General features: G+C 42.2%; 1 protein-coding gene across 1 annotated transcript in view; it reads right to left on the minus strand.

Moving 5' to 3' along the window:
* usp43b (ubiquitin specific peptidase 43b) overlaps window positions 1–22,674 on the minus strand; it is a gene marked incomplete at its 3' end in the record, with an annotated part of 83,115 nt that extends 60,441 nt beyond the window's left edge. The window contains exons 1-2 of the mRNA XM_083931431.1: window positions 21,863–22,674; window positions 14,098–14,244 (exon numbers count right to left, since the gene is read on the minus strand). Of these exons, the coding sequence (XP_083787557.1) occupies window positions 14,098–14,244; window positions 21,863–22,489 (774 nt within the window). The 5' untranslated portion in view covers window positions 22,490–22,674. The remainder of the gene's footprint in view (window positions 1–14,097; window positions 14,245–21,862) is intronic.
* Between the last annotated feature and the right edge of the window lie 4,266 nt (window positions 22,675–26,940).

The following is a 26,940-nucleotide window of genomic DNA, read 5'->3' on the forward strand; positions in this document are numbered from 1 at the left end:
ACAACAAAATGTATCAGCATTATTTGATTGTCAAACCATAGAGACTCATATCTGTAAAGGTAAAAATGTGGAGAAAAATTAACGCAAAAACGTGCAACTGCTTATATTCAAGATGTGGAAAGCCAGAGAATTGTCTACCCCTGCTTAATCCATAAGCCTCAATGCTAGGAGAGGGGCGTGTGCCAGTGCCCGAGGAGCAAGGAGAAAATTAAAACTCAAATCCCTCACCCTGGCACCTTAGTGTGCTGTAATTGATTTCTGGGATTTAGATAAATGACAAAGATACAGCATGCAACTGAGTGGTGGGATGGAGCCTGGCCGCTGGCTCAGCAGGAGGCCAGAGTTCACTGACTGATTTTTGTGCTGACTTGAGGGGGAAGAGAGAGGGGCCAGAGTGATGGAGAGGGCCAGACATGATGAGCACATTGTTGTGCAGCTGGCTGCAGGAAATCACACAGCTGCCTCTGAAGCATAATGTCCTTTAAACAATAGAGAATACCAGCTGATATGAGTGCATTTTAATGGGAACACTATTGTGAAATATACTGACAACACAGGAAATCGTGGTTTCTAGATAGTTTTATTATTTTAACAAACGTAGGGAACACTTTTTTCCCAGATAATATCCAAAATAATATGAGCATGAGCACAATATTGATTCAAGTGAGAAAATGCTCATGTCATGAAATCACTCCGTGAGGCTTTGTATTTTGCTTAGAAGACTTTCCCACAGTGAGATCAATGTCATAAAAAAGAGATTTGGCAGCCATGGAAACAGCACTGCATTTACTCATTATCCCTTTCAGCAGTGTGGATGCAAACCCAGATGAGCAGCTCACTACAAAGTCTCTGTTAAATCCAACACGGTTGACTCCTGGTCATCCGTACTTCAGCATGAAAGCCTGAAATCACACAGATTAATGGCGCACTCTGTCCCAACGGGGAGGCTTTCAATTATTCACCCCAAAAATGTTGCAGCGAGTGATTCATATCTGTGAGTAGATCCACTGTAAAGGAACTCTGGCACTCTCACTTCACTGTGGTAAAAATCCAGGAAATGTGCCCCCCCGGTCCTCACCGACCACCCCTCTCATCCTGATGGGTTTTCAGGGTGGTTTTTCACATCATAAATGGGGGGGACGAGTGTTCCCAGTAATGGCCCTGATGTGAATAATTTAAACAAGCCGTGGAAACACACAGGGATGGACATGTGCTGCGGCTTCTGAAGAAGAAAGCACTCTAGTGGAGTGATTGAGAACAAGGCCCGACAGCACCTAAATCCCTGTGGTGATCGCAACACAGAGAGACGCAGGAGGTAAGACGGAGATGTGGGGCAGGAGTACAGATGAGTGTGTATCGATATAGACGGATGGGGAAAGAGCGAGATAAAAGAGTGTTATTGAGTAACTGAAGGTCAAAGTAGTACACACACCTGACATACAGAGCATTGATAAATAATGGACAGTCTCCTTCAGCACTGCCTCCTGTTGTGTGCACACCTCTCTATAAATAGTCCCAATGATACTGACGATGGAAGCTTTTCTCTCTGACCCTCCGGCCCATTATTTCTCATGGGCGATCACTCTGGGTGGGGTTTGTATGGACATGCAAAGTGCCCAGACATTGCTTCATGGACTCAAACTGACCTCAGGGTTGTAACAGGAGGACTGCTGATTGTACATAAGCTACGCAGTACGTTGGGTTCTGTCCCTGAAGCCGGTCAGTACACCTCTCAATACTGCAGCTACTGGTTAGGTCATGGATGTAATACATATGAGCCCTGTTAAAAGCTGTGAGAATACATATATATACTGTATATTTACTGTATCAATAATGCATCTATAATGCTGTCAGATCTTCAGTTTGTACAATGTACTGTATTATCACTTTGGCATTACGTTGCAATACGTAACTTGCCTGATATCAGTCCCAGAAGTGAGTTAACATTTTTGCACATCTGCTTCCCTTGTATCCAAGTCAGTGTTTTTTTTTGAGTGGCTTCTTGGTTAGATGCCTTAAATAAGGTCTGAATAACGTTTTGTCCTATGACATAAAATAAGTCAGTCAATACCCACCTTGTGAATTTTGAAGCTTATACGTGTATTTAGAAAGCTGGTCGCTAACAAGTGCTACAAAACATCATCATCATCATCTTTTTTCAGGAGCATATTTTACAGCTTATTCCACGTATTCTATGACAGAGTGTGGAGAGAGAGCATTGATGCAACGCGACAGTCTGACGCTAGCCTGCTGTTAGAAAACGGTGTAACACAGGGAATATCGCCCATATCATTATATATATATATATATATATATATATATATATATATATATTTTTTTTTTTTTTTTTTTTTTTTTGAAATCGTTACTTATGGCAACAGGCCTGTGTTGTTTTTTTAGGCGTTAGTGCTGCGGTAAACCCTGATGCATATTGGAAAACATATATGCTGATACCAATAGATACCGATATTTCTGCTTCTACTGCTGGCAGCTGTTTACATCTACTTGGCATCTTTGCATGTAACACACTCAGGAGCATGGCACCCAAACAATTAAAAAAAAAAGAAGTTGATCAATTCCATCTCAACAACAGATGTAATGGAAGTGCTCTCTATGATTTCAAAATCATGAGACTGAAGTGCTGGTCAAAAATGGAAATGAATTATGACGGCTGTATACTGATGGCTGTGGTATCCTCTTTTTTCACGTCACAAAGGCTGTTGATTGAATCCTCCTGCGAGGAGAGAGCCATTGTGGAGGCAGCGAGTGTGCTGGCTCTGTTCGCCTGGGAGCAAGAACCTAATGACAAGAGAGCACAGACCTCAAAATGAATTTCAACAAGAAATGAGAGAGACAGAGGGGACTGCATCAGACATGGCAACATGAACAAGGATAAGAGAAAGGAAAGATGAGTAGCTGGTCTGGAGGGAGGCTCTACTCTTGTGGCCTAAAATGTCTTGATGCATGATGTCAACACACTTTCTGACTGACAGAGGGCTGCAGTATACCAAGCAACAAGGTTGAGAAATCTGCAAATATTTCTCTGTTTTGGGTGTGATGACAATGAGTCACATTTTAAAGACATGAGCTGACTGAGTGATGACTGAGTGATGACTGAATATGACGTCTACTCGACCAAAAACACCTTGTGAACCCCTCAAATGATGTGACTGAAGACTGAGTCATGGAGGACACTGAGTATATTTAATAAAAATGGTCTTGGTTTGTTTGTCTACACCTTTTCATTATCTATTCATCTATTTGAATCTTCTGACAGTAAGAACTGTATTAACTGCCACACTGTATTTTCTCACATGCTCTGCCATGTTTGAACTGTTTTGTCCAACAATCCAAGCTGGAATTAGGAGCTTGCCGTTGTATGCCTCCGTCAGCCAGTCAAGTTGCAATTTACATCCAAAATGTTAATAATAATCATTAGAATCAGGTGTTCAGTTCACTTTTGAGTGATTCCTGAGCTATCACGTTTAGAAGAATGGGACGGACGGACAACCAGAAAACATAATGCCTCCAGACACGGCTGTCACAGACGCAGGGGGATACAAACACAACAATTCTGAGTTTCTTGCGAATATATACTAATGAAAAAAAAAAATTCTGCCCCTGAATCCTACATGCTACTTATTTAATATTTACCATTCTAGCATGAGAATGATATCAATCTTCCCATCTTACTCTCAGCAAGAAGGCTGATTTTTTCCCAAAAAAATCTGGAAGTATTCCTCCAAAGGTGAAGCTGGTAACTTTCTATGAAAAATATGTTGTTTTTTTCATATTTGCTGAAACGGACATTATACCCTGACAGCACAATGAAACAGAGTATCTGTGAAAAAGTCATGTATCTTTACCTCCACCCTCTGCTCCCAGAGTCCTCTCTCTGTGTGCTCCTAATGGTATCTACTGGTTTCCACCGCACCCAAAGAAAATCAACCAATCAGAGCAGAGGAGTTTCAGAATCAATAACTGATCTGAACTCTTATCAAACTGTGAAACGAGACAGTGCTGATCAAATATGAATTGAGATTCTGTTACTGTGTTGCATATTTCTTGAATACAGTGAAACATATTTTAGTGCAGCGTTTAGCTGTAAAATGGGAAAGTTTGTGTCCAAGTGGAGCCAAAGCAAAGCAAAGCCCCGCCCACCAGCTGGACAAACAATTTCATCAGGCCATGATAGCATCAGCTACACACGTTTGTTTCAGTGTACAAGTAATGTGTTCTTTGTAGTAAAAGGCACTGCAAAGTATAATACAAGTCATGTATAAGAAGTTATGCAAAATATAAAATTACTTTCATTATTTGTCAATCTAAACAAGGTGATTAGCAGTTGAAATGCATCTTTTGCAGACAGCGCACATGCATTTCAAGGTCAGTCATGGTACAGTGTTGCTGGAGCAGTTTTGGAGGATTGGTGCCTTGTTCAAGGGCACTGCAGCAGTGCCCGACTGGCACAGCTACAGCTGTCAGTTCACACTCCATGCACACTCACATACAACAAACACTCGAGCCCAACAGGTCCAGTCAATCACTGCTCACTGAAGCCATGTCTGTCTGCCTCTCTGCTTCATTCCTGCATAGACTGTTTAAACAGCATTGTCTTAAAATCTAAAAAGAAACCTGGTAAAAATGTCATTGAAATCTTGTATACTTGATATCACATTTACTGGTGTATATGACTTTGTGAGATGTCTTTTATGAAGATTTATCCCACCTTAAAGAGAGCAGCAGGAGAAGCTGAGGAGGAAATTAATTCTAATGAAGGTGGCTCGGCCTCCTGAGCTGATGAAGATTATTATTACCCTCCTGCTTGTGCGGCTGCCGCTGAGGACTGTGGCGACACAAATGAGGATGAAAACACCACACACATCAATCAACAGAGACACACAGGAGCATCTGGTACCTGCTGGAAAGGCAGAGTTTTAATGGCCATCTCAAATAACAATAAATATGTTCATAGTATAAAAGGTATAGTACTGTAGAAATGCAAAGTTTGCCACTGATATCAAATCAAAGCTCTTTCTCTAAACTGGCATTTGTTGGTGAGGGTGGATTGATAAAAATCCATTTATCTTCACAGGCTGATTCCATTAAACTCAAGATAACACATTAAAACTGGACGCGGCGTGAAAGGCACGTCTCCATGCTTAAATCATTTCTATCAACAACGGTCTCAGGCAATTGAATTGACACACTCCCTGGAAAGCGTCCACTCAGCACATCTGAATCACTTAAATTGTTGGGGTCGGGGCTGTCTGCCAATCAGACCCAGCATGGTTGGGAATGATTCGTGCGAGAGAATTTCTTCATATTAAATAACAAATCAGGCTGTTGATTGAACTATATTTCTCTGAGTTTCATTCTTCTCCTCGGGCGAAGCACGTCTGAAGACAAATCTATGAGAGTTCAAACAGTGACTCTTAAGACGCTTTGTGTGCTTCTGAGTTAAACTTAAAAGGCTTTGTGTGCCGCTGATTTAAATATTTCACTTATTAAGTCATTAGAGCCATGTATCCTCACAGAGAAGTCAACATCCCACAAAAGCAAATGGTAATTTTCTTTCCTTTCATTTCAAAGCTCACCACAACTTAATAAGACTATGTTTTCTGGGCTGGGCTCCCTGCAGAGAGCAGTTTATAGAAATGTCCTTTGACTGTTCCAGACAACACCATGCATCACAAAGCTTTAAAGAACAGTTGGATCGTTGTGTCTGTGCCACAGTGAGCAGCTCCTTTGTTTTAAGAAGCCAATCCGACCTCTGTGCCTGACAGAGAGTTATTGACTCCATTTAGATGAACGCATAAAGTTCATTTTAGACTCGTGTACACACAGACAACTCATCATCTGTTGGGGTGAAACAGAAGTTGGGGCGTCTTTAGCTTCTGTACTGAGACGTGTCGTTATATATGACTGCCACGGCTAGTCGTCTCATTTAATTGGATTCATTTTCGTCCAAGTTCATGATGAGTAATCAAACATTTGAAATTGTTTTACAGTAAGAGAAGTGATAGTAATTGTAAAAAAGTACTCTAATGTAGTACTCACCCAAATTAAAAAATGTGTTCTCATTTCACTGGGACTATAGGGTCTTAGCCAATCAACACTGATCAGGGTCGGAGGTGAGAGAAGACCTCAAACTGTATGCCTGAAACACAGACCGGTCATATTCGGACCCTGCCCTTCAAACTGCTTTTCCAGCTTGGTGCCTCTGAGCCACAGGAAGCCATTTTAGCTTGGCAGGGCAGACAAAAAAAGGCAGAGCAGAGAGGAAACACACACACACACACACACACACACACACACACACACACCAGAAGCATTCACATCCATCGCTGACAAGAGAGGGGAGCAGCACTGACACACAGGCAAGTGCACGTTTAGAGGTGCATTTACGGGCATGTACTGCTAGAAGGAGAGAAAAGACACCAAGCTGGAAACCTTGGTAGAGTGTCTTGGTCACTGTCTGGATGTGTGTCTAATTTAAGTACACAACCACCCACACAGTACAAATCAAATCTCCGGGCGGGGGAAAGGAAGGAAAACACAACTGATAAACAAGCAGGGGACACATTGTGATTGTGTAGGTGGATGAGGACCAGGCTTATCGAGGATGTGCCCACTGTGGCAGACCTGAGAGCACAGTCCTGATAGCGAGCTATTGCTAACCCCCAACTGAGTAACTGTTTGTATTTGCCATTACTCCTTTAATAAAGTAACACAGTAAACACAGTGAAAGGTTGTTATATGAAAGCATCCTATACTGTAGCCACAGGATATTTCTTTGCTAAACTAAAACTTGAATATGAGCTTGGTGTAACTTATTTTATGTTTACTGAGTGATGATATGTATTTAAAGCTAAAGCCCTTTCTTTTGATACAGAATGTTCAGCTTCCTCTAATTTATGTCCTCCAATAAAGCCTGGAGGTTGTTTTTCATTCTAAGTGAGGGCATTAATTCCTTATAACAATTGAAATTCTGTGTCGTTAATTCATTGTGTTTTTAGCGATTATGGTCCACACCTGTACAGCTGTTTTGAATATTGATTGACACGTATAATAATTCCATTAAGGAAATTCCTCGCAATTTGCTTCTAGGGCTGAAACAAATACTTGAGTAACTCGAGTTACTCGATTTCAGAAATGCATCGAGGCAAAATCTCTGCCTGGCGCGTTATGCGGCCTGTTCAGTGCAGGGATCATTGTTCCACACTGACTGTTTTTGCGGATACACACCACTACATCCGGAAAAGGCAGTGAATATGTTTGGGATCATTTCACAAAAATGTCCAATGTGTCCACTGTTAACTAAAACTGTTCTACCGCAACAGCACAGCATCGATGAGTCAGCGTCTGAGCTGAAAGCAGCCCGTTGTTAACGCCACTTCACCGAGCGCCACTGTTCTGGTTTAAGGAGGGTGGTTGCCGTAGTTATTGAATAACAGGAAAAGAATGCGTAACGTTAGCGGCCCTGGTGAACGCCTCTATGTTTAGTTTTTCATGAATGTTAAACATAACATCAACTCCCTGATCAGTCTTTATAGTTATTTTTGAGTAAATGTGTCAGTGGAGTTTTGTTCGTTCCTCGTTGTTACAGTAAACAAGAAGAGAGCGACTCGCTCTTCCTGATAATATCTTTCTCTAATTCATTTTCTAAATAAATCTATTTGTCCTCTAAACCTGTTTGAGTAAACACCTGTGTCACGTAGAATGTATGCACTACTTTGAATTGTTTAAATAGTAAACTTTTCATGGTAAATTGCGAATTGGAGTGTACTGCCTTTTAACACACACACAGCTTGCCCCCCCCCCCCCCCCCCCTCATGCACACGAGCACGCTCACACACAAACAAACAATCACACACACACACACACACACACACACACACACAGCCCTGTTAGGTTACCACAGCAAATAGGCCAACCCTAGACATTATTTATTTATTTTGCAAAATAACGCAAATTATAATACATTTTTACACAGAATTATAATATTTGTTTTTTTATCCGATTAGGAGAGAAAAGAATAATTGGTAGAATACTTGATTACAAAAAGATTCGATAGCTGCAGCCCGTTTTTGCTTCCCTACTCTCAATATGCAGTCTTTTTCTTCTTCTGCCATGGTATTGTTGTATTGTAAACCAGTAGGCCAGACTGTGGTGCTGTAGGTGAGACTCCAGTCACACGGGAGAATGCCAAAAACCTTCACATGCATTTATCCTGATCATGATAAATGTAGTGCAGTCCAGTCTTGTGGTAATCTCCTGTCCATGGAGGGCCTGGCCCTCTTCCAAAATCAATTCCTTTACTTAACCTGACACATTTGTACATGTGAAACATTCATGCTCTGCCGTTTCTCTCTCTGTTTCCCCATCTCTATGGCTGTCACTACTGCTCACTGTCCCACCACCCGTTGCCACACTATTGCAGAAAACTTAGTCTCACCTCTCCTTCTCTGTACCAGGGCTGCACAACAAGTGTCTCTTTCTTTCTGCCACTTACAAAGAGGCACATTCATATAGCAGCGAGAGAGAGAGAGAGAGAGAGAGAGAGAGAGAGAGAGAGAGAGAGAGAGAGAGAGAGAGAGAGAGAGAGAGAGAGGGAGAGAGAGAGAGAGACTGCACTGCACTGCGCTGCACTGCACTGTGTTTCCTAAGCGATGAACAATCAACAAACCAAGAGAGAATGTACGCCAAGTCAAAGCCATGGGGAGTCAGCGCTAAATGTTAGACTGTGTGTAGTGTATGTCTGTTTGTGTGTGTGTAGGATGTTGAGCCGTCACCCTCCATTACAAATACAAAATACTTCAGCTCCAACCACTCAGTGGTTGCCACTACAGTGCCAGCTAAAGGGGGTTGTGGATGGAGCAATGGATTGGGGGGGGGGGGGGGGGGGGGCATACACTCTTCCTAACTTTCTTTGGGCTCTGGTTCTCCTAAGCTTAGTGGTAACTAACAGCACAGGCTTAAAAACAATCAGCATCGGCCCACAGGCTCCTGCATTGGCAGCAGACGAGGATGGAGCTCGCCGACTCCTTGGCTGTGAGTGGGAACGTGCGTGGACTGGTAAACAAGGCTGACGCCTCAAATCAGCCTGGCTGTGACCCTGGATGACTCTGCCAGCCAGCACCACCAGAGCTCCAAGAGTGTGGCAGCAGAGGAGATTAACACTGAGGTGAACCAATAAACAAACAAGCAAACAAACCATCACAGACAAAAAATGATCACATTTTCATTCTAATATGGCGTTTAAAGACAAAAACGATCTCCGTCCACAAGTGTTTTATGTCCATATCAGAAATAATCTCTGTCTATATTACCACATCTGAAAACATGACCATTCGGGCAAGTTGAAAATACTTCAGGGGAAGCACAACAATGGTGAAAAGTAAGACTAGAGATTTATTGTCTTGGACCGACGGTGAAGTGGAATTGTTACTGAAAGTAACACAAGTATAGGCTGTAACAGTGGTGGAAAGCACAGATTGGGAGTCGTTGCAAAGCAAGAATGGCAGCAAATTGGAACGTAATAGAGCATTATCCATCGCCGAAGGAAGCCATGGCAAAGGGAAAGGAGCACCCAATCAAGCAGGATGAAATCACAAAAGGCATGGTAGGGTGCCTGCTTCATTCTTTCCAAAGGTATGGATAGTTAGTTAGTGTGGATGTACCCTAAGAGGAGTGTGATTTCGACAGCCACAATCTCCTGCCCTCAGTGAGGCCCTTGCTGTCCCTCACAAAGCCCCTTTGTCTGTTGGGCATTGATAGTAGACCGCATACCACAGCTTTACTGTACATTCTTACAGAGGTGCTGTAAGAGCTACCACAGGGATGAACAGAGAATAAGGCAAGGTATAGACTATGATTCATGGGGAGGAAGATTTACTTCCCTCCCATTCCTGATACTGAGCAGAGGCCTATCTGGCCGCATGTTTCCTCACTGATAAAACTGAAATCCATGACAACCTTGGTGTCTGCGAAGAGCCCACACTGGCTGATGGCAGAGGGCCTGGACAAACATAAGAGACAACTGTCACAAGAGATTTTCTCCTCTGGACAGAGGCCATAGTGCTGCACTCCCTGTCACTCTCCCTCTCTCTCTCACACACTGCAAGGGATATTTATTCATATATTTATTCATATGCAGAACATGCTATTACAGGACTGTATTCTTCTGAAAGGATCCCTAATCAAATATGTCAGAGGTTTTCAAAGTCCCACGAAATGACACAAAAATTAGCAAGGGAATGGAATAATCCTTAAATAGACAGGAGGCTAATACTGCAGTTGAATATTCATACAAAGCAGCACATCCAGCAATCAATTGGATTAATGCAATCAATGCAATAGATTGTGGTCAAACTTGTACAAAGATGACATTCTTTGCATACTCCACCTGTACCTCCAATCTATTTTTTTTGGTTACCACCCAAAGCTTACAACCACGAAGGAGGTTGGAACAAAGACTGATAATTGGGAAATTTGGTTTGTAGTTCACCATTCGGCAGTACTGCAGCCAGGCATGTAGCCAGTGGTCCTCACAGTTCTTTCCATCTTTCACTCAAATGGATGGTCCTCCTCTTGTAGGTACCGATCACCATCTGCTTTGCATCTCACTCAAACAGCTCTAGTGCATATCGCACGTTACAGTTAGATGAAGCCACAACATCATCTGCAAAACACAGAAATGCCACCCAAAGTGACCAAACCAGACTCTCTAGGCTCTAGTTTAGTGCATCGATACCTTGTACATGGACAAACGTTCACCATAGTGGTTTAGTGTGGAATGTCAGGGGATCACCAAAGTCATTAGAAGTCATTCTTTGGGTTTCATGGCTTCATTGAAGTTTCACAGCCATCCAGCCAAATCTTTTAGGACATTTTTCTAAAAAAACAAAAATGCCAAACTTCTGCTAGAAGAAAAGTCAGGGGATCACTTAAGTCAATAAGTTTTGTCCTGTCTAATCTATCTGATAGTTATTGAGATGTTTTTGCTCACTGACAGGCCCACATTGCCTCCCTTGAAACATGCCAAGGCTAAAAATTAGACTTGACAGGACGCACTTTAGCACTCTTAGCTGATCCAACATATCTTGCAGGTGTTAATGCTGTTATTGATGTGCTTGTTTCTGACATTACCTTTTGCTTTTATCTTTGCAAGTCTCTAAGAGCCAATTAAAACTTTAATTTTCAAAATAGCAGACCTGTTCGACAGGCCTTGTACATTGATTTGCTTGTTTCATTACATAGCAGATTTTGGATAAGAATTGTCAACTCAAGGCAGTTGGCCAAAAGTGGCATTTGGACTGGGCAACAAATGTTGCCATCAAGGCGCTACTGCTTGCATAATAGGCATTCAAGTCACCATGGATACAGGACTTACAGTCCCTGTTTAGTTCACACTAAACTACTGGGCAATTCCATCCTGTGCTGCACTGGAATCTGTTTCAGATATATCCAACACTCCCTCCAAACAACTCCCACCAGCCTTGGCTTCATCCTGCCTCTGTTGGTGCTAGTTATAAAACAAAAGCGCACTGCTTGTATTTTAGAATAGGAGCTACCCAACTTTAGCTTCATTGGCACCATTAGCACTAGTGGCACTTCAGCTAGTATTTGCTCGATTAGTGACTGGTTGCTGGATATCAAAAATGTTTGTCATGTTGGCTTCCATCCATTCGGGGACAGGATTTTTGTTCTGACAAGTTAAAACTAAGTTTCTCTAGAGGAGATGCAAGCAAACCCATCTGTTCCTTCAGTCAAATGAATGATGATGCTGACATCAGCAAATAGCAGGATGTAGGATTAAGTCAACTTTTGTTTAAAGGTTTATTGTGTGCAGTGACATTTTCCCTCAGGTGCTGCTCACTTATCATGGCAGACCTCATCGACAGTTCTCCTGACCTCCTGTCATATCTTTCGTGGACCAATGTGCACTCAAAGACGAACCTCACCCCATTGTTAATTCTCCACCAGAATAAAAGGACAACTCAGATCACGACAACAGGGAAGCTCAGTTCATGTGAGTGTGTCACAGTACTTTGTATGAACAGACACATGAGAAACTCTGGGCTGTTCACTGACACAGGGAGCTGGGCACCTACAGAAGATGAAGGTGAACTATGGTCCATAGTACTCGCTCTGTTAGATAGTCATAAACAGATATTTCACTCACCATCACTCATTTTGCCTTATTTACTCACAAGTGAGTTACTCAAGTGCAGTGCCTGTTCAAAACATTTGTGAAGGGTTGATTGCTTGGCCTGTGGTATGGGCCCCAAACAGCAGGCTGTATATAAAAGACGGATGGCTTGACAGCTCCTCAAAAGTGAAGCCAAAACATGTGATCCTAGATACTACATTTTTGTAATCATATTTGACATCAACATATAACATATGTATTTAGCCATGTTTGAAAAGCACATACCATAATATGCACAACACAAACACATATGTACAGTAGGTCTGGCCTTTATCCTTTATTCATCATCGTGTGTTGGATTCTTTTTATTTAACAAATTTGATTTTCTGTAAACAGTTGGTAATAAAGCCAAATAATATGACAGGACTCCATTAGCACTGGACTTGATTTGGTCTTGACTGCCATTGGACTTGGTTTTAGCTCAAACTTGACTGGACCTGGACTTGGACTTAACTTGGACCTGATTACAATGGTCTACAGCGCTGGTGTTGCATGTCAAAATTGTATTGCTTAGGTACACACTAATACACCTGCAAAGTGTGAAGTAGATCGAATCGAACACACACGCACGTACACACACACACACACACACACACACACCTTGCTTTATATTAAGATGCTAACGGAAGGATTACGTATCAACAGCAATTAAAAAGAGGAGCAAATTCTACACTTGAGCCAGAAAAAGGAGCTGGCCCTCCTCACACAGACTAGCCAAAACTTTCAATATGACCTTGGCTTTATGTCAGCTATGCTGACAGTGCATTCCTCTTCAGTTTAAAAAAAAAACCAGTGCAAGTAGTAGTCAGTGCAAGAAAAGGTTGCAGGTCGGTCATAATAACTTCATAGAAAAAGGGTGTTATATCTTAAATTATCCAATGTATAGCCTTGGGTGTGTAAGACTTCCTGATCTCAGTATCTCCCGATCCCATAATGATGAAACTACAGAATAAATAATTGCAGTTAGTGCCTGAGGAAACAAAGGGCACTGGGTTTGAGTACATTTATTTGCAATGACTCACCAACAGAAAGTGTAGCGCTTCTCATAAATTATGCCACTGGTTATCACCCTGCTAAAACTACAAAAAAGAGGGATGTCTATATAAAAGTAAAAACATGTTTTTAATAATACATGAAAATTCTGCCTTAATGGCTCACTGCAGAGAAGTTCAAAGTTCCATCCAAGGATGGATCAGGATGCTCCGTGCCAGCAGGCCTACCTCAAGGACGAGACGTGCTGAGGGAAAATCAAACACCAACTCGCCACACTTGAACTCTCCTTGTCCTCAGGCAATGGATCAGACACAGAGCAAGGTTGCACACCTTAGACTGCCACACTGGATTCAGTGGCATGAAAACTGCACCGCAGAACAAATTACCTTTGCAGAGTAAACTGTGATGTCTGTGGAATTATCAAAAGACTTGTGGACATCACTATCAGAGAGGTTAGACTTGCTAGCTTGATAATAAACAACACACATATAGTCATTAGTGATATGAAAAACATCTCAAAACATTCAAAAGGCTTCACGCAGCAAAAGCAGAGAAAAGTGATCAATGTAATAGTCTGAGACACTGACCTGCACCATTTCATGTGTGTCTTAAGTGTGAATTTACTTTTCTAAAATGATGATCCATCAGGACTTGTGACATCACATTAAGTAAAATGACTTCACTATATATCAAGCCACAGTAATTTGGGATATATAATGCATTAATGCACGTATTTAATCATAATGAGTCATGCATTAGTTATGTATCAATTAGGCATGCAGCGTGAACTTTTATTATAAAATGTTACTATAAAGGGCCACATGTTTCCTGTTCAGTGAGGACTATCATGTTAACAGCTGCTACATCAGCCCAGCCTGCTCCATTCTTACCTTTCCGGGAGCTTTGCTCTTGTTGTTGTTGTTGTGGGAGGCCAGGTTGACGTCTTCATGGACGCGGTCCAGCAGCCACAGGAGGAACTCCAGAGCGTCATGTTGGGAGTTACCACGGAACTGTGACCCATACTTGGACACTATAGTCTGGAGAAAGGAAAATCACACATCATGCAGTGTCAGTTTTCTACAGCTGCATAATGAGTTAGGATGATGTTGCCACAAAGCAACTTTCTGCTAGCTATGAATATATTCATCCTATCCAGAAGGTGCCAATTTTGTCCTCCCTGAAAGAGAAAACAGTGGTGCTTTAACTAGCTTTTAGAATGGGACAGCTTGTTAGAATTAAAGCCGTAGTGGTTACCTGAAGAAGCCAAATAAAATTGCCTTAATAAGTCATTCTCTGAAATGTGAATCTCAAACACCACTTGTTTACTGGTTTTGACAGCTCAGGTGTGTTTGTCGGGCAGCTCTACCCCGGCCTTTTTCACAGAAAGCTGATCAGAAGAATCTCAGAATTGCAAATTTGCACAAACACTCTTCACGCTTCACTTGTCTCCACCTGGTCCGCGCTTTGACTGTTGTAGTTATTTCAGATCTTGGATATGCCTCTAATGGCATACACATTGTCCAAAAACACTGCATTCACAGCAGTGTTTTTGGACTAGAGGGGTGAGAAATAAACTATGCAGTTGCTGAATCTGTCTTGATTTTAGACCAACAATGGTTCATTTTAAAAGGTTTTTGGGAATTTCAAGTTGCGCTGTACGCCCTGGACCTCATGTTTATGTAAATGAGGACCACCGCGCTACCACAATGCATCACACAGCTGCTTGCATTGACAATGAATGGGAAGTGTAGAAATGCCGGTGCCTGTGGCCACCTACCATAACACGTATAAAAAACAGGCCTGTTAATAAAAGGTTCACTGTCAAAAAGTATTGCGTTCCCCTCTACTTTCAAGGATCTACATTTCAACTTTTCCATCATGAAAGACATGTGAATAACATTCTTCTTAAAAGTAGGTTGAAGACTTTTAGACATCCCACACAGTATAATCACTTCAGATGTGAATGGCACCCGACTCAATTAAGCAGGAATTAGCTGCATGAACCGCAGCTGGCAGCCGGGAGAAGCAAAGGCAGTGATGAGAGATTATGGCAGAGCGGGCTGCAGACTGTAATCATTGCTTCATAATCCACTAATATGTGATATGCCTCTTATAGCTGTTACACCATAACGTGATGTAGCAGGTCTGATGATGAAGATAGAGGCCTGTCAATGAAGAGCTGCAAGTCCATTCTCAAAAAGAAGGGCAGAGATGCTGAATTCAAACACTTGTTGCTCCTTTAACAACCAGCACTGAAGTGTCCTGGAGCAAAGCATGTAGCTCAATATTTCTCCAGTGCAGCAGCTCAGTGCTAACCAATATAAAGCTGCAGGTGTGCAGTAGTTTGTATACAACAGAGAGCAGATCAGTATACTGCAGTCAACTCTTCTCTGAAATCATTTGAAATGGGAAGTTCAGTAAGTGTGGAGTAATAACTCATTTAAAGTAAAGCTGTGACTGTGCCTTCAAAGTAGTTTCTGAGATCTGGTTACTGACAAGTGCAAGAAGTGCACATAAAAATTCATAAACAGTGAAAAACTGCTGGTGGAGTCTTGGCAGGGCGATAAGGTTCTCTAATCTTCTCTTCTGATCTTGTCTTAAAAGTGAAGCTTCCTTTGCCTCATGGATCTCAAAGTCAAAGAGGGATGAGAGCACGCCAACACTGGATCCTTACAATAATTCAAAGACAGGCTGGGCGCTAAAATATGAAAGGATAGCAAATATAGAGCTGCTTGTTTAGCCGATACAGCTGGACAGCCGTGTGTCTCTGGCATGTGGACTAAGAGCCAGGTGGACAAAGAGTCCTAAAACCTGGAAGAGTCAGCATTTTTTCACTTCTGGTTCCTTCATTTGAAGTCAAAGAGTTTTTTGAATGGGTCTTTGATTTGATGCCAGAAATAAGGTGTGCAGTTAACACAGGCTTAAGAGATTTTATTGTTTTGTTCTCCGATATGTCCGTGAATGTTAGTGAATGAGGCTTCAAGATATATGAAAACATGTCTCAATTTCCTGAGTCCACTAGATGATGCTGTATGTTCAACAAAAGGTTGAAGGCACAGCTGAATCACCATTCAATGAGCCTTTTTCTTTAAACCAAGAGCTCCATCTAGTGGGCTCAACAAACACAACTAATGCTTCATGAAGCTTCATTTTCCCATCACTAATAAATAGACCACTCTTGCATTTTGTAGCTTGTACTTGTCTTTAGGTGGTTGTTAACGAGTGTCCAAATGAGACTGCAAATGTCATCATGACCTAAAAGGGAATTCAGTTGGAAGCTGGTGTCACATTACCAGACCTATGTCCACAGCACTGCAGTATGTGCTGGCTACACCAGCTTATCATTCTGGGATAGACAAACAATCTGCTTGTGTGTATTTCTTCAAACTAATCATACTTCTCTGCAGCGGTACAAAGCCAACAGCGCCCAGACAGGCTTAATCAGAGCACTGCACATCCACTGAGACAGACTAGTTGGATGCATGTGGGTGCGTTAGTTTGTTTATAGCCTAATGTTAGTTTTTTACTTCTGGATATTGCATTTAAGCTTTAAAAGTCAAACAAGCGGTGTTAATTTGTGAAGAATATCTTATTATCTTGCTTAAATAATAAGTATGAAAAACTTTTGTTTACTACAGAGTTTATGAACAAAAAATCCCATTGGGCTTTTTTTCCTTCTTAGGCACACACACACACACACACACACACACACACACACACACACACACACACACACACACACACACACACACACACACACACACACTAACACACACACACACACACACACACACACACACACACACACACACACACACACACACACACACACACACACACACACACACACACACACACACACACACACACACAGTATTCTGTCAGACAACAAAAGTTTCTATATCAAACGGACTGGAGATGACTGTAGTGCAGCAGCTCCTTTTTTAAATTGATGCCCTGAAACATTCTGGGTTGTTTAGCAGAAGTGCTCTGTTATTAACCACAAGAATCATGGACACACACTGACCTAAAGCTGTTGTGCAGCAAAGTAATAACAGTAATTACCTTCAGCCTTTTGAAGGTGCCAATTGTCTTTGTGATATAATTGAGGCTGTGGAAAATGCTGTGTCTTTTATTGCTCTCTGTGACATAATGGCCACTGGCCAGTTTGTAATGTGTGTAATTATCTAACTAAAAGATAAAGACGAAATATGGAAACACTCCAACTACCCCTTGCATCATTTAGAGAATGTTTTATATTCCCAACCACCTCACTCTCATTGAAAAACAATTACAAAAAGCTGCCCCAGGCTGCTAAAGAGTGCTCTGTCAGACCAGGGTCTAAGTATTTCAACTGTAACTCAAAGCTGTATTTCGTCTTTACGTGCTCTTTTCTGTGTCTCTGGTTCCAGGATTACAGAAACAAACAAACGCAGAGTGCTGCTAGGCACAACGTCACGTAAATTGTGAAAAGTGCAGATTGCTTATTTACAAAATGTTTTTTTAATGAGCAAGTTTGTTTGCTTCCAGTGGGTATTCTCCGTCAACACAACTGTTACAGCAGACTTGATATAGGGATATTTATTTTTTGTTTAAATTCTAATTTCTATTCTAAAAAATAAAACAAAATAGAAATGAGCCCCACACAGACAGGCTCAGCAGATCTTTTTCTTTGACTAAGAAAACCTAAAAGAAGACAAACAAATCGTTCATTTCATCTACACTATGTTCAATCTTGGATAATATAACAGTGAACCCTGTCTATGCCTACTGTTATTCCTCACAGAAAGTTGATCAGGAATCAATAGGGAATTGATAAAGAACCAGCCCGATAACTGGAATCAATCAAAAACCTGATTATATTCGGGTTAAGGGCATACCCCGGTTTCTCAAACACCATGTAAACACCGTACCCCAGGTTCTCATTCCTTCACGCATGTGAACGCTTTACCCGGATTATTATCGGGTTTCTTGTCTGCGCATGTGCCGGGGTTAGGACTCCCCCCTCACCACTCCGCGACGGTGGCTGTTGACCCGGAAATAGAATAAACCAGGAAGCAACGTGAAAACAACAACAATAATAGAGGGTTACCTTTAAACCGAGGGAGGATTTTGCCACAGCAAGTAACATCACTGCCAAGAAGACCTGTTTCCTATCATGATAACCTGATTATTCCCTTAACCGGGGGGAGGTCATTTTCGAGTTACTGATGTGCATGTAAACGCACTGAATAATGGCATTGGTATCAATAAAATTTTGTCAATTCCCATCCCCATTTCCGGCCAATACTAAGTGTTTTTTTTTTTTCTAAATTAGAAATGATTTTGTTTTAACAAAAACACCTGTGTGGATGTGATATGACTGCTATCATTGTTGTACGGCCTGGCTCAGGTTAAACCCTTTGTAAAACATGATCAATTACATACAGAGCATGAATGCCATAGACCCGTCTGTATTATCCAGTCAGTCATTATGGAAAAGAACCATTAACTACTTTAGAAGTCGATATTTTTTCAGGGCTAAATTACGAAGTATCGGATCAGTGAATAGACTCTCACACTCACTGATAGTGAAACCAGCCTTTTTAGCAGTATGAGGGGCGTTTGTGACACTGGTATCTGTATCAGAGAAAACTCTACTGGCAACTGTAGAAGCCCCCTGGATACATTAGCTCTGGTGTAGAATCACTGCTCTACTGTACATCTCCAGTGAGCAGTCTGACCTCCTGCAACCAGCAACATAGATAATCATTAAATATCAACATGGAGACTGCAAATATTGACACATACCTGTGAGCAAGACAGGATGTTGTCACTACACACATTTAGCTCCCTAAGCAGGCCCACCGATATCCACTGTAGGGAGGACAACATTCCTGCTCGGCTCACCCTAACTCCCCTTCTTTCTCAGGCCTCTCATGTTATGGAAAGCGATAAATTGGCTGTTGAGTAACTGTTTGACTTTCAGACTCAGTCCCTGTCCAGGCCCCTCTGTGCAAACACACCATCCTGCCAGGGGGGATGCAGAGAGCACTCATGAGCTGTCCAGATCAAAAGCACAACTGCTCGCAGGTTGAAGAAACATCAGACACGTGTGAGAGTGGACGCTCAGGACAACGTAAGCACAAAGCAGCGGAGTCATGCCGAATCTTTAGGGAACATTAATAAAAAGCAGCCTCCCTCCTTTCCACCTCTCTTGTCCTACGAGACAGGTGGCACTGGAATGTTACAGAGCGCCAGGTACTGGGCGGGACCTTGTTGTTCTGTTTTGTCTCCTGACTGGGACTCTGAAGCAAACTGACCTGCGAGGAGGCCACTGCTGACTCATTAACTTAAAGAACTTTTGATCAAAGAGTATGAGTCCACATTTACAGAGGAGATGCACACAAACAACATTATTCATTTAAAATAATAAAAAAGTGCAGTGTACGTCCCGTTGAAAGGAATTGTCAAAAAAAGAGACTTCTTTCAACGCATTCCCTTTGTGAATTTGAACTAAAATTCATTTGATGTGAAGAGGGGAACTACGGTGCTTTTATCTGGGTGCTTCAGATAAACCTTTCCAATGCCCTTCTGACAAAACACCTGACTTTCAGAGGCCTGCAAAGAATGACAATCAATTTACAAGAGCATTAGATTAATTGAGCATTTAAATAAGGACGGGTCGTTCATGGAGGATTGTTTATAAGGGGTGCGTGTGCTGTCTGGAGTTCCCGCAACTGGGAGCTAATTTTGCCTCTCAGACACTCAGCCTTGGAGCTATCTGATTATTTTATAATGCCTCCCTGCAGGCAGCTGTGGTATTACTCAACAGGCAATTTCAGAAGGCCTAGGCGGCATGAACTCTGGACCTCCTACGGTCACAAACCACAGCCGAGAGGCAGCAGTGTGTGTGTGTGTGTGTGTGTGTGTGTGTGTGTGTGTGTGTGTGTGTGTGTGTGTGTGTGTGTGTGTGAGTGTGTGTGTGTGTGTGTGTGTGTGTGTGCGCTTTAACGCAGGAAACATCTAATCACACACAAGGGGGAATGTTTAGTATTTTTCTTTAAATCTATCTTTTAATCTTGGCGAGATGTGTCCATGCTGTTTCCTCTGATGGTTGTTCTGAAAGTATCTGATATCGGAGTCTCATGAGATAAGAGGAAAAGGAAAGTGTGGATATGGGTAATAACTGGCAGAGAGCCTTCTGGTTGACAGGAGAGTAGAGTCTGTCCACAGCAGATGGGAGAGCAAACGAAAAAACGAACCAACGAAAAAACTGATTCTGACTGCATTTCACATGCAGCAAAATAACGTAGTTGCTCATTAGGTAGGCTTCATAGTGACAATATCTTCCAGTGTGAGGAAAGGAATTAAAGTGTAGTACTGTAGGGGTCAGGAGATTCTAGTGGCCATGCTTGTACCATTTCTTACAGCGTAATTAGCATTTCCAAGAATAGATCTATTGTGGAGGGTTTTTTTTTGTTCTCTGCTCCATATTATCTACGTCTTGCCTTGAACTATAGCTCAAAGAAATCCAGAGAAAAGAGCTGCAGGCAGATAAGAGCGTGGGCAGAGTTAGGAAAGCCTGAGGGTCTCCTGATAGGGCTCTGTCGTCATAGCCCCTGATCCTCAGGGAGGGAAGGCTCTTAAGTGGAGAGTGTTACGGTAAATCACCTCCTTCCTAAGACACCGTACTTTACATCACAACAGAAATAGTTCTAACAACACACCGTTGTGTAGAGCTGCAATAATTAATCAATTAATTGAACAATCAATAGACAGAAAACTAAATGGCATCTATTTTGGATAGTATTCGGTTTAGTCATTTTTTAAGCAGAAAGGCCAAACCTTTGCTGGTCTCATGTCTCCTAAAAGTGAGAAAGCCATGCTTTTCTGTGTCATACATGATAATAAACTGAAAAGCTTTGGAATTTCTGGACTGCTGGTTGGATATAACATATAATTTGGAGACATCACTTTAAGCTCTTTGCCTGTTTTACTTTTTTATGGACAAAATGATTCATAAGGAAAATGGGCAGAATGATGGATAATGAAAATAATGTGCTTTAATGTACAACTGAACGTTCACCTGTACCTTACTTCACTCACCATGCTGTGAGAGGAAACAAAACACCATGTAGTGCCGCATGGACCTGCAACTGTAAGTGATGATTAACTTCCTACTGGAATTGCTCCTTAAACAATGTCAGCAGTGTGAACCTTATTCCTATTGCCAGAGTGTCGTTATAAAGGGTCTTCTATGGCAGCGGTGTTGAAAGTCACCTGCTGACCCTGTGCCCTGAGACTGTATTAACAGCCTTATCATCACTGGACAGGAAAACAATGAAGTCACAGGGTGAAGCACTGCATGCTTGTTAGTGCATGTAGGAAGAGAATGGTTGCTATGGTTGGCTATAATAGAAAATGATGTAAGACTTGTGACATCCCTTTGTTGTCTGAACATTACATTCAGACACCTCTGAATCCATGGTGGTGTTGGTGGCATACTGTGTGCATAACATGTGATTATATTGACTCAACAGTGAGTACTCTGCATTTAAGGTACCAAGGGCCTCATGTGAGTATGGTCACTGAACCTACACTGTGTTAGTAAGTACACTCTGCTGAGCTCCTATCCACCTGTAGACTGTGTTTTGGCTGATGTGAAGTGGGTACCTTGAAGTCCACAGACAGCTGTGGGGTGTACTCCAGAGTCCACAGAGCCCTGACAAGTGACGCCAACTGCTCCGTCACTTCTCCCTTGGCAATCCTCGTCTCATCACTTCTCACCACCCCGTTGACTCTGGTTTGACTCAGGTCCAGCTTGTATAGCTCCAGCCCCAGGTACTCTGCGAGCAGGTCGGTGTTGCTCAGACACTGGACCACGGCGTTCATGAAACAGGTGTTCCCGTGGTTTTTCAGCCCCAGGACTCCTGGGATTTTGTCTGCGTATTGGTTAAGTAGTTTCTCCCTGCCGGTGCACAGGGAAGAAGACGTGCTCAAAGTGTTTTTCACCACGCGTTCCCAGGTCACCTGTGCGTCCTCTTTAATCATTCCAGAGCCGGCGCTGAGGGTGCAAGGTGCGCCATTCCGAAACCCCCCGTCGTCGTCCTCCGCGTCCTGCGCGTCAGCGTCTCCAAAGTGGGTCAAAGTGCCCAAAGTTTTGATGATTCTGTTCATAAAACTCCCCACGGACTTCAAAGATTTCCTTCGGAAAAGCTTGCCAGATTTCGGCTTCTTCTCTTTGCGCTTCTCCTCCTTAGATGTCGGCATTTCCTCCTTAACTCTGCTCTGTTTCTCCATGACAGTATCTCTACTCCCTCGCTCGTCTATTCTCGGACTGATAATTGTGTAAATTCCGAAGCATGTGTGTCACTTCTGTGCCAGTGTCCCCTCTCCGGACAGCAGAGGGAAAAGCGCGCAGAGGTGACACCATCGCCGAGCCAGGAGGCACAACAGCTTACTGTTATTCCACCCTGCGCTGACAGTAAACCTTCCTCGTCCATCCCAGCACTTGCTGAAGGCGTCCATTATTACTCCGGCACCGCTGTCACAAGCTGCATCTCGTCATGCCCGGCACAGCATGAGCCGCTCCGCCGTCCAGCTGCAGCACTGAGCGCTCGTCTCCCGCCCATCGCTCCCAACTTCGCCTGGAAAAGGCTTGTGATTGTGTGGCTGTCACCTCCCACTTTCCTGCACTTGGAGGAGATAAGAGAGCAGTGCACACTGTGGATTCATGTGGGCAGTGTTGGAAACCAATCTGACACGGAAATGTTTTTATTTGACTTGTACTCTGATCATTAAGTTCAAGTGTTTAACTCAAACTATTATCAAAGTATCAAGTATCAAAGTAGCAGGGTATTTTCAGCAGAATGAACTGAAAGTATCAAAAGTATAGTCTCATTCTATAGAAAATGCCCTTTGAAGCTTATTTTATCATATCTGACATGATAGGCTATTAGACTGGTTATACTGACGCATTAAAGCATTTTACTTAGTTTTCACTGCGTTATACAGAGTTTGGTAGTTCAGTCTAGGGTCAGAAGATAAATCTGAGGGGTCATGAGGTGATTTATGACTAACCCATAATAATATTGGATTTTTTTCCTATTTGTTTTATCAAACCGTTATCTAAATGAAACTATCTGAGAGGATTAGAGGGGAAATGTCTCCCTCTCTTTGTGGAAATGCTAACAACTCATAGACCCCTGAAATGTGACAAGGAGCCCCAGTTGACACTGCTTTTGTTTCATGTCATAGTATCCTAGATCACAAAGGGGCAAATACCTCAGACGGATAAAAAGAGTAGGTCTTGCAAATATGTCACACAGTGGAGACGGTAGCTTCCAGCATTTTTTCAGATGTATAAATTCAAACAGAAATGAAGCATGCAAGACAAGAATCGCCCTGTAAATAAGGACATGCCAGTGATTAAGTCTTGCAATGTAGTAAAGTATTAAGTAGCAAAACACTGAGAAACTCAAGTAAAGTACAAGGACCTCAAAACTGTACTTAGTGCAGGACAGAACACTGTGTGAATCGTTCATCCTTATCTGATGAAAGCAGTGGTGGCTTTGGCTTGTGACAGCAGTGTCGGAATATTAATGAACACCTTCAGAAAGTGCTGAGATGGATGAGGAAGGTTTGGAAAAACGGAGTCATAGAAACAACTTTTAGGTCATTTGAATGCCTTTTTCTCAGGCAGTATTTATTTTTCTTCAAATTACTTGAGCTACTCCACAAGCTTGCCACGTATCTGGCAATTGATTTCAGCCAATTAAGAATTTTTAATAAAGGAAGAAGGGAGAAGAACGCATATCTTGCGTGAATGTGTGTGACCTCGGCAGTCTACAGAGGAAATTCATTAGCTAAGGCTGGGAAGGCATTTATTACAGGTTACAGTGTTCTGGATTATTGCTATCATTCCTAGGCTATCAAGTACAGGCTTATCCATCTCCTTTTCTCACTGCACGGATATAGGCTTTATTGCACAAGGCTGTCTTACTTATACTAAAAGAAATGCAGATTTATTGCAGCAGTGAGCAAAAGTAATATGACTTACTCTCCTCCTCACTGCTAATGCAACCTGGGGAGTGAGTCTGAGCCAAGAAGGGGAGCCTCCTACTTCCCTCCTGCTTGTCTTCAGAGTGGTGCTGATGGTGGTGTGGAGTACCAGCAGGCTCCATTTCCAGAGAGGAATGTCGAGAATACTACTTTAAGCTGAGAACTAGAAACAGCCACAAGTGCACACAGCAGAAGAGCCTGTGCTCAGAATACGACAACTTGAATTTACGACCACGCAAAGGTCTTCTTTCCTGACATCATCCGCCTCAATGACGAGGAGGCAAATAATCATCCTCTCTCTTACACACCATGCACCAAACATGCCACCTGTTCATGTGAACGAACACGACAGACTCTAACTCAAGTAAATCTAACTTGAGATCAAATTCAATTCAATTTTATTTAAAGTGCCAAATCATAGAAAAAGTTATCTCAGGACACTTTACAGAGTAGGTATAGACCACACTCTATGACTCAATTATGATTTACAGAGACCCAACAATTCCCCCGTAGATTACGGTGGCATTGAAAACCTTCCCTTTAACAGGCAGGAACGTCAGACAGACCCAGCTCTGTGGAGGACAGACATTTATCTGCACCGGTTGGGGAGGAAGAAAAGGAGAGAGAAAGAGAGAAAAGACGGACAGATGGACAGAGAGAGACAAAGACAGACACAAAGACAGACAGAGAGACACTTCCAGAGATGCAAGCAACCACATAAGTAACAGTAACTATAATGATATTTAAAGTAATGTAAATATGACTTATATTTTATGGCAGTTAATACAGTAGAATAGTCGAAACAAGCACAGCTAAAGTGATATATTATGGCAAACATGATCAATGATGAGTAGTGGTAATAACAGCTGTGATACAATAAGATAAATTACTGATGATGTTTTTATGGCTACAAATGTTATAATTTATCAGACTAATGATAGTTTATATGAGTAAAAGTAATAATAGCAGCAGGAAGCGTCATGCAGGACCACTGCAGCAGGCACCACCACGATCAACAGAGACCTGAGAGACGACAAAGCACAAACAACTCCGGGGAAGAAGTTGAATTAGTAACATGCATTGATGAGACATGGATGATACAGACAGAGAGGAGAGAAGCTCAGAGGATCAGGGACAGGATCATCCCCCGGCAGACCAGGCCTGTAGCAGCATCATTAGGTAAGCATAACAAAATCAGCTTAGGCCCCGTACAAAATAAGTTTCACATTTATCTGATTGTGCCAATGGGTAAGTGGGGGACTTTAACCAACGTCCCGCTTGATCTCACTCTGATACAATGACCACAAACTAAATGTAAGGCTCCACTCGGCCAGGAGGAACTACACTAGTTATACTCCTCTGACATCCTCCATATTTTTGACGACTTCCATATTAATGTGCCTATATGGTATTTTCCCACAGTCACTGACAACAGAGGGGAGGTGTGATGAAAAAGCCATTAACCGGAGTATTGCCATCATGCCCCTATAGGGACTGGGTGTAACATATAACTGAGCTGCTGCCATCTCTCATATACAGCAGCACTGTGCATGTTTGAGAGTTCATGGCTGAACACTTATCACCTCTGTGCTTGGCAGTTGTCTCCTTATTTTTGCATGCTTTTTCATTTGTTATTTGATGCTATTTTTTAGAGCAATTTAGCATTTCCGTTTTCAAAGTCAGCGGCCTTTTAATAGTTCTCTTGCAAAAAGGATTTCTTCCACGGCTAACACTGACGTCTAATTCCATTTCACTATGAACGGAAGCCCTGAGAGGCAAGGGTGTTTTGTTTTTATAAGTGGTCCAAAGTCTGACCTAAACTTTTCTCTATCCTGTGTTTAGGACTTACAAACACGTTAAAAATGGTTCTTTTTGACTCACATTTCTAGTTTTTTAGATTAAAAACGTTTTGGCCGGGGATTCATTTTGGGTTAGAATTTTTTTTATTTTTTTTTATTTTCTGTTAAAAGGGACTCAGGGAGGGGGCAAGATTCCTAAGATTAGAAGTCCATCCATCCATCTTCAACTGCTTGTCCTATCACGCGGGTCCCAGCTGAAATCAGTGTGGGGCAGGGTACACCCTGGACAGGACGTCAAAAGCATTCACACACATATTCACAATTATGGGCAATTTAGAGTCATGAATGAACCTAACACCTGAACGTCTTTGGATGGTGGGAGGACACTGGAGAAGAACCCGGAGAGAACCCACACAGACACGGGGAGAACATGCAAACGCCCAAGCCTGGATTTGGGCGTTTGAACCAGGAACCTACTTGTTGTGCTAACCACTGTGCCGCCCAGATTAGAAGCCTTTAACACTAAATTTGTTGTCAAAGAGAAGTCCCAACTGTTCGATTTGACCTCAGTACTGAACTTTCAGGGTTAGGGCTGATCTGAAACAGGAGGGGACGTGTTGAGCCACTTTAAACAATAAACCTTTGTATAAATTTGGTGAGAAATGTCAATATTAACACTAGCATTGGTGTGTTTTATCACAGCACAGTCATATCATTTAATTTACAGCTCAAAAACACGTTTAAGTGAGCAGTACCTCTTTGAGTAGGCCTATTCTGATACACTGCTAAATATTCATACTGTTTAAGTTCTGTAATCAGTGCTGAACCACTAAATGATTCAGTGCTGGACCTGGAACACTACGTTCTTATTTCCAACCAGAAAACTCATCC

The sequence above is a fragment of the Echiichthys vipera genome, assembly GCF_963691815.1.
Source record: "Echiichthys vipera genome assembly, chromosome: 17".
NCBI classification, from domain to species: Eukaryota; Metazoa; Chordata; class Actinopteri; order Perciformes; family Trachinidae; genus Echiichthys; species Echiichthys vipera.